The sequence below is a fragment of the Chionomys nivalis genome, chromosome 20 (assembly GCF_950005125.1).
Source record: "Chionomys nivalis chromosome 20, mChiNiv1.1, whole genome shotgun sequence".
NCBI classification, from domain to species: domain Eukaryota; kingdom Metazoa; phylum Chordata; class Mammalia; order Rodentia; family Cricetidae; genus Chionomys; species Chionomys nivalis.
In genome coordinates this window covers 33,657,382-33,666,676 of record NC_080105.1, presented here as the reverse complement: position 1 = coordinate 33,666,676, position 9,295 = coordinate 33,657,382, and the positions used below count along the sequence as shown (strand labels likewise).

The window sequence follows — 9,295 nt, the reverse complement described above, 5'->3', positions numbered from 1 at the left end:
GGCCACAGTGCCTTGACCCCCAAGTCAATCAGATTACCCCATCATTATTCAACTTAAATACAACTCCTTCCACTGAACGTATGTTGAAAGGCACCTTGCCGCAAAAGCCTTGAGGCTTTATTGAATTAATTACATAAATGTTTTGTAAAGTCTTAATCTTATCTTCTGGTCTCTGGTGATCTTGGGTTTCACACCCAGGAAGGTGAAAAGCTAACAGCAGCACTTCAGGCATGCATTTGAGGGAGACAGACAGTAAGAGAATCTGCATTCATGTCTCCAGTTGGAATACAAAGAGAAAATATAGGTTTAACTGTTCCTTGGAAGGTAAGGTCAAAGAAACTATAAATGAGGGATTGCTCTGTCACATTGTAGAACGATACTTGGCCACAGCCACAGTCAACAAAGACTCCAACGTTGTACATTTGCTTTCTCAGAGAGACCTTTCTTAAAGGGGGAAAGACCCAGAAGGTGTACTCTGCCCCCATCATGGACCCCAGGAGTAGGTACTTATCTCCAGAAGCCTGGGGTACGTTGTTCTTTCTCTCTGTACAGTCACATATGCCCAACTGCCACTGCGTTGCCTGTCCCACAGATACCTCCCAATAATGCCTCCCTGAGCTGAAGCTCCCTGCACCCAACACGGAAGCACTGAAGTCCAATCTCCCTGGAGTGTCCCACAACCTCTGTGGTATAGCTCCAAATCCCACGCTTCTCAAGTCCTCAGATAAGACGAGGGAAGGATGAGCGGTGTCTGGGTCCAAAGTTACATGTCCTGCAGGAAGAGAACTTCAATTACTCAATCTTAGGGTTCAGCAAAACGATGTCACTGTTCCTAACATGTAGCAGCTTCCGAAGAAGTGACATGTGACAGAGGCAATTTAGGAGACCCTGAAATAGAGACATGAAGCTGTACCTCAAAAGATGGGCAATACTGGGGAGGATTATGGTGATAGAATAATCTTCTTGTTGTTGTTTTGTTTTTCGAGACAGGGTTTCTCTGTAGCTTTGGAGCGTGTCCTGGAACTAGCCCTTGTAGACCAGGCTGGCCTCGAACTCACAGAGATCTTCCTGTCTCTGCCTCCTGAGTGCTGGGATTAAAGGCGTGCGCCACCACTGCCCTTCAGTATTTCTTATTTCTAACGTTGAACTCAGCGGTATATCTATGGTGTGACAATGGTCCTCAGTTGGTAGACCTCTTGGGGAAGGATGAGGAGATGTGTAACTGATGGTGGGTTTTGAAGTGTCAAAAGAATCGTGCCATCCACATTGTGCTCTCTGCTCCAGCCTCCTTCGGCCTGCTGCCTCTGCCCTGCCATCATGAATTCAAATCCCTTAAACCATAGCCTCAAATAAATAAACTCTTTCTTCAATAAGTTGCCATGGTCAACAGAAAGCTTAACTGGCACAAGGCTTCTTAAATTCCTTTTTTTTCCTTCCTTTCTTATTTTCTTTCTTTTTTGTTTTCATTTTGAGACAGGGACTCATTCTCTTAACTTCAGTAAGTAAAACAGCCCCACTTCACAATATTAGTGCAGCCACATTGCCCAACTTAAGTTGCAGGTTTTCACAGGTTCTTTATACCTCGAGAAGACTAGCAAAAACAATGAAAGTAAGTGTCCTCTAGAAAAAATACCTTTATTCCTGGCCTCAAGAGGTAAAATCTCAAGAACAACAACAACAACAAAAAAAAGTCCCACTGTTAAAAACCAGTAAATAGCTGGGTGGTGGTGGCACACACCTTTAATCCCAGCACTTGGGAGGCAAAGGCAGGCAGATCTTTGTGAGTTTGAAGCCAGCCCGGTCTACAAGAGCTAGCTCCAGGACACGGGTTCCAAAGCTACAGAAAATCCTGTCTCAAAAAACCAAAATAAAACAGGCCGGGCGGTGGAGGCACATGCCTTTAATCCCAGCACTCGGGAGGCAGAGGCAGGCGAATCTCTGTGAGTTCGAGACCAGCCTGGTCTACAAGAGCTAGTTCCAGGACAGGCTACAAAACCACAGAGAAACCCTGTCTCAAAAAACCAAAAAAAAAAAAAACAGTAAATAGCACATTTACAAAATACAAAACTTGTGCAGAGGGTGACCAAAAAATAAAAAATAAAATCTGTCAGGAACATTCAATAAAAACCCCCTTTTAATTAACTGGACATTATTTAAAACAAACTACAATTTAGTGGGAAGGCATTAGATGAAGGAATTACTAGATGTAGAGCCTAAAATAACTGTACTTTATATGTTTGAGGAAAAGTAAACTGTAAACACACATCCATATAATAGGCAGCAGGAGCTGTCGCTCAGTGGTGAAGCAGAGGCTTAGCCCACAGGCTGGAGTTCAACCCCCAGCACCATACCCTAAGAATGCCCACAGCATCTAGGAAACTTAGTCACAAACATAAATGGGGTATACCATGTTCATGGATAGAGGTCCACTTACTTTGTAGCCTCAGCAGTGATTTGTCCATCCTTATCACCAGGGATGAGCTCAGGTCTGTGATCTGAGCTGGCTTTAGGTTCTGAAGCAGCAGAGACTCACTCCTAAGGAAAAAGACAAGGTTGGTCCTGGCCTCTCTCAACTTTCGTCCATAGATACGACCTCATTTCATGCTACAACGAGCATCCCCATCCCTCGTGTGTTCAAGACATCATGTTTCTCGCCCAATTGTTTCCAGAAACTCACCTTTCTAACCAGCGCTTTGCATCCTATGGGGAAAAAGAGACAAGGTTACTACTGGACATTTGAGTCAAAGTGTTTGTAAGTCATTTTCGAGATGCTTAAAAGTACAGCACTATGTGTGTGTCTTTGGGTATGCGCACGCGGGCACAAGTGTGAGTTTAGTAAAGCAGCAGGCTCTTCTCTCTCCACACACACAGACACATGCCAGAAAAAAATAATTTTGCTCTATTCCCAAGAGAAACATCACCTGTACCTCACCCTGGCCCCTTATTCAGAACACTCTTCTGTTAATTGGTACCCATATATTTATTTTCTGTTGCTGGGGGAGTAAGACTTGGGCAGAGCAGATGGAGGGTCACTAGGCCAAGAGGGCAGTTGGGGCCAAGCCAGGAGCTGAACTTAACTGGGTCACACCTGCTCATGTTGTTCGGAAATAGGCTCGGCTCTGTAATTGAATTATATCCTTAAGGGTTATCTACGGAGGCTTTTCAGTGGATTGTTTTATTATTTATTTTAAAGTACTTTTAATGTTTTAAATATTATGAATTGGGGTTAGGTCTACAGCTAAGTAGTGTTTGTCTAGTAGCTCAATCCCAACTACTTCCACTAAAACAATATATAAATACTATAAATGAGCATCCAAGCTTTTCAGATACGTGCCTGAAGAACAGGGGAATATGAATAGAGTTTAAAAGGCTTTAACTGACTATTGCTCTTTAGTAGCTAGCTTCTTAGAAAGATAATGCATGCGGCTGTATAACATTTAAAATACTTAAGTCTATTCAGGCTGTACTAAAATACCCTAGCTGTTATAACTTGTTACAATAGGATTTTCTTTTTCTTTTTGGTTTTTCAAGACAGGGTTTCTCTGTAGCTTTGGAGCCTGTCCTGGAACTTGCTCTGTAGACCTCGAACTCACAGAGATCCGCCTGCCTCTGCTTCTCGAGTGCTGGGATTAAAGGCGTGTGCCACCACCACCCAGCTTTTATGGGAATTTTTATCACATACCCTGGAGGCTGCTAATTCACAGATTTGGTCCTAGTGAGGTAGCTTTCGTCTCACATGGTAAAACCAACCGGGGCGGACTATGTTAGACCTTCCAATAAAGTCACTAATCCATTTAGGAGAGCACCACCCTACACACCAGTCACCCGAGGATTCCATCTCTCATACCCTTGCCCCTGCAGATAAAAATTTTGATGTATTCACCACAGGCATGCACACACAAAAGCAGAGATTATAGTCCACCCCCACCCTCCCATTCCCAGGTTACATGTCTTTACTATGTAGAGGGTTTTCGTCTTTTGACAGTGTTTTTGAATGCTAAGATACATGTCAATTATTTTCTAAAACCCAAAGGGAAAGCCATTGTACATTACTCCTTGCCCATTCAATATTTTAAAGACAGTGTCTGGAGATACATTGTACTCTTTCCATAGAGTATTCTATTGGATGGGAGAAAGAGAGGCACATCTCAGCTCATACTTACTGTTTCATTTCATTGTTTTAGAAGTAAGATCTTACACCGAGGCCCTGGCTAGACTGTAACTCACAGCAATCCCCCTGACTCATCCTCCCAAGCATTGGCATGGCATGAGTCACCATGCCTGGCTTTCAAACTCACTCTGATAAATTTTTAAGGAGGTAAATCACTTTACAGAACAGTTGTCCATCACACCAGGATACACTGTGGGAACCATGACGCGTGGATGTCTGGTGTGGGATGCTTCAGAGAGAGCAAGTCTGACTCCTCAAACATCTGTCTGACGGTAGAATTGGTCTAAGTTCACTCTTTTAACATTTTGAAACATACCTAGAGGGAGCATCTACCACACACATACACACACACACGAGAGAGAGAAAGAGAGAGAGAGAGAGACAGACAGACAGACAGACAGAGAGGTTCAGGGATCCTTTCAGAGGAGGGAAATGCATAAATGGCAGAAGCAGTGAATAAGAAAACATTTCCTGGACCCAGCAGGTCAGTCGCACACAAGAACTCACAGCAGGTGTGACAGCATCTACAAAGCCTGGGCAAGCCCACGCTAGACCAAATCCTAGCACGGAGAGGTCAGCTGGGCACAGGCTCTCACCCCTAGTCGTGACATTATTAGAAACTGCTAGCTGCTGGGAGAGAGAGTTTTCTTTAAGACTGTAGCCCCTGGTAAGGCAGCTGCTCTCCAATGGAAGAACACACCCAAGAATATTTGGGCAGCCAAAACTGATCTTGAAGAATTTTTAAAAAGGAGAAAGGTGGCTGGGAAGGGGTGGATCTGGAAAGGGTGTGGTGACCGTGAATATGATCAAGCACATTATATTGAACTTGCTATTTTTTTTTTTTTTTTGAGATAAGGTCTCACTACGTAGCCTTTGCTGTCCTGGAACTGGCTATGTAGATTAGACTGGCCTGAACTCAGAGAACTACTAGCTTCAAAGGAATCATTTTTAATAAAAAGAAATGCAATTTATCATCATTATCTTTTGTCACATCCTTGTACAGTAAAACACCAGGGCTTACTTCTGTCATCTATCAATCATCTATGTTTTGACCCAGAGCTCAGTACCCATCAGTCGATCTCTCTGACCATCTTCCTTTCCAGCTTTCCTCTAGTCTTTGTTAATCACCCTCTGTCAACTTCTATGACAGCAATTCAAGTTCTACATATGAATGGGAATCTTGTGGCGCTTTCTTTTGTATGCTTGGCTTACACTTAACATAAGGACTCCAAGTTTATCATATTTATGACTGAACAGTATTCCGCACATGAGGTATTTGCACCACCTTTCTTTATCCATTCCTAGCACTGTAAGTTTTCTTGGCACACTAATTTCATTCCCTTCAGACATATGCCCGAAGTGGGATTGAGGAAGCTCAGTACTGCTCTCCATATGGCTGTACTGATTTACTTTCCCACCAACTGCATTCATGATGCTTTCTGCAAGAGGACAATAGCTGCTTAGTCTTCACATTGGGTCGAAGAGCACTGGACCCGGCATTCTGGAAGTGACCCTCAGTGAATTCTGTCCCCTCTTCAGCTCTCAAAGTGCTCTTAAGAAAGGGTTTCCTCTAGGCTTACCTGGAGCAATGCTCCAGCAGGTTCCCCACACTTCTTCTCCAGTTCCGTAATGGTCTTCTGGAGGATGCAGAGGTGCTTCCGAACCCAGACTGCGTTCGCCTTCAGTTTGCTCTTGTTCTTTCTCCCCAGGTGGCTAAGTTTCTGTAGATGCATCTCCTCATTACCATACAGCGAGTTGTACCTTTTCTTATTGACTAATTCAACCTTGTTCTGTAATCTGCTTTCCTCCCAGGAGTAGACACAGTCAGCTAAGGCCATGTTTCTATGTGAAACAGGCTGCCCTTAAAAAAGAGAATTGCGAGGCAGGAGGTGCAGGCAGCACACTGTGTAATTCCAGCATTTGGGAGGTGGGGACAAGAGGCAGGAAGATCATGAATTCAGGCCAGTCAGGACTACAGAGGGAAATTTCATTACAAACAAATAATTGGAAAGTTATCCCTTGTTTAATATGATAAACTTAAAGTAAGCATTTGTTCATGTAATCTCATTACTCAGATTAACAAACATGGTGCCCCAAACACACCCACCTTCTTTCTGGTGCGACACTGTGTTCAAAAGTTCAATGTTTCACCACTAATTAAAATGATAAGTTAGGGCATGGTATCCCTTTAATTCCAGCACTCAGGGACAGAGGCAGGTAGGTGTGTTTCTGTCAGTTCAGGGCCAGCCTATCTACAAAGTAAGTTCAAGGCCAGCTAGGGTTACTGAGTGAGACACTGTCTCAAAAATATTCTTTTTGTTTTGTTTTTAAAGAGAGGATCTCATTGCATAGCCCTGGCTGTCCTGTACAGTACTCACTCTATAGACCAGGCTGACCCCGAACTCGCAGAGACCTGCCTGCCTCTGCCTCCCAAGTGTGCCATAATGTCTGGCTACTCAAAAGCAAATTTTATACTTTCATCAATAATTATTTAGATGCGCATACAATTTGGTTACTGATAACTGGCTTTCTTTTTTGGTTTTTCAAAACAGAGTTTCTCTGTAGCTTTTGGAGCCTGTCCTAGAACTTGCTTTGTAGAGCAGGCTGGCCTCGAACTCAGAGATCTCCCCATCTCTGCCTCCCAAGTGCTGGGATTAAAGGAGGGCAACACCTCCACCTGACCTGGTTTTCTTTATTTATCCTCGAAAATGTATCAGGTTCCACCTCATCTCATTAGCACATGGTTGTATTAATTAGGAAAAAAAACCCAACATTAGATTTTTATTCCTTATTGGGCAACTTGTTTCTGTCTTGGAGAATTCTTCACTGACACACAGAGTCACACTATCCTTGAACGGCGTTCTCTAGTACATGTGCTGCCCAGCCATGATGCAAGGCTCATGTAGAAGGCTGTAGGTTACATTTAATCTCCTGTAGCCATTAAAGAGCACAATGGTAATAACGACGCCTGCTATTTATGGATGGCTTAAAAACGTCCAGGGCCCCATCTAAGGGCTCTCTGTAGATTATCTCACTCAAAACTCACAGCAGTGTTATGAATTAGAGGCCATTGCTGTTTCCACTTCATAGCCAAAGAAATTGGGTTAGACATCGAGCTGCACAGGCCCAAGGCTACCTAAAAGCTAGTAACTACTAGAACCCAAATAAGAGCCCCAGGAACCTGCCATCTGAGGTTAACCCTCAATATGGCTCTGGACAGAAACAATATTAGTGCTGTCTTAGCCATGGATGCAAGTATATTAGCAATGTAATATGAGATAATGATTATATACAATAATGTACATGTCTATTTTAGCTTCCTTGCTTGTCTATATACATAGGTGTGTTTGGACAGAGGCATATAAAAGAATTGCAAGTATGTAAATACATACACTCTGCACGTATGTGGCTGTCACTGAATTGTTTTTTTGGGAATGGATACACTGCTTCGGCATTACTTGTAGAATATTCTCTTACCTGTAGCATTTCCTGGGACTTGTGACTGAACTCAGCATTCAACTTCCTCAGTAGGTTCTGATGAGGTTCCTTCACATCCAGGTCAAATGTGCAGGCTGACAGTCTCAGAAAGGACCGCTCCATCTCTTCAGCCAGTAACAGGAATCTCATCTTATACTCAGCCCTGATCATCTCTTTAAACCTCTGCTCTTCTTCCTTTCTCAAATGCAGATGTTACAGATCTCAGGTTAAACAGGATGAACAGACAATTGTGAACCCCCTTCTTTTGCCAGGACACAACCACAAGAAGGATTCCGTTCAAATTCACCAGTATATCAACAAAATCATAAACTCAACACCCTTATCAGGCAGCTCACTCTCATTCTAGGGAATCCAGTGCCCACTTCTGACCTCCTTTGGCACCAAACTTACTTGCTCAAACATATTTGTAAATGAATACAAACCTTAAAATTAATCCTTAAATATAATAAGGCTAAAAATAAATCTTAAAGAAATTAGCTTCCCTTCCTTTAGGGATTCCAAATACTTTTTTTCTGATCTGCTATCTTTTTCTTTTTCTTTCCAAGACAGGGTTTCTCTGTAGCTTTGGAGCCTGTCCTGGAACTAGCTCTTGCAGACCAGGTTGCCTCTGCCTCCTGTGTGCTGGGATTAAAGGTGTATGCCACCACTGCCTGGCTCTGCCCCCCCCCCTTTTTTTTAGTTTGTTGATATTGTATTAATTTCTATCATTATTGATAGGTTCCTTCTCCCGAATATCAGGATAAATCTCACCTGAAGCATTACCAGTCTCTCTTGTTCATCAGCCAGTAAGCTTTTAACTACTTCCAGCTTCTCCCGCAGTATAACCAGTGTTTCCTGGAATAACTTCTACAGAGAAATAGATCACAGAATTGCAGGTTAAGTTTCTTGTGTGAGAACAGGGGGGATTCCCTTTTACCCCCTGCCCCCCCCCAGACAGGGTTTCTCTGTGTAGCCCTGGCTGTCCTGGAACTCACAGAGATCCCCTGTCTCTGTGATTGATTGATTGATTGATTGATTGATTGAACAGATATACTGTGGTATTTCTTAATCAACTCCCAGAGATTGTTTCTGGAATGCCAGTATATCTGTTCAATCAATCAATCAATCAATCAATCAATCAATCAATCAATCAGTCAGTCAGTCACTAAGTCATTCACTCATTCATTCATTCATTCATTCATTCAGGAGGCAGCCAGATTCCTTTAGATTTCCCTTACCCTGTAATACTCAGCAGCCTCTTGTAGCCCATATACCGAATGCTGTTTGTGTTCGGGAGCCTGGACACATTTGCTGCAAACTGTGACTTGGTCATTGTCACAGAAGAGCTGCAACGGCTGCAGGTGTGTTCCACAGTGGGCCTCCTCTGCGATGCTGGGCAGTAACCGGGGCTTGGGTGTCTGGGACATCCTGGTCAGTGCCGCTAGATGAATACCTATCTATGTGTTCCTGATGGGGACCTCTTCCCTGCTGATGAACAGGAGGAGACAAACTGAAGCAGGCCTACTTGGTAACCTCGGGCACGAGACTGGAGCAGAATCGGACTAGTTTTTCCGTCGCAGCCTGCTGAGGGAGGAAGGAGACAGAGTTATGGCAGTATTCCTGCTCGGATAGGCTCAGGTCTTGCGA

General features: G+C 43.5%; 1 protein-coding gene across 1 annotated transcript; it reads right to left on the bottom strand.

Annotated features, from left to right (window-relative positions):
* Positions 1 to 224: 224 nt before the first annotated feature.
* Positions 225 to 9,075, bottom strand: Triml2 (tripartite motif family like 2). Its single transcript, XM_057752334.1, has 7 exons — positions 8,887 to 9,075; positions 8,420 to 8,515; positions 7,649 to 7,843; positions 5,752 to 5,892; positions 2,678 to 2,700; positions 2,435 to 2,535; positions 225 to 772 (listed from the first exon to the last, which is right to left on the bottom strand). The coding sequence occupies exons 1-7, from the start codon at positions 9,073 to 9,075 to the stop codon at positions 225 to 227; spliced, it is 1,293 nt and encodes a 430-aa protein (XP_057608317.1).
* Between the last annotated feature and the right edge of the window lie 220 nt (positions 9,076 to 9,295).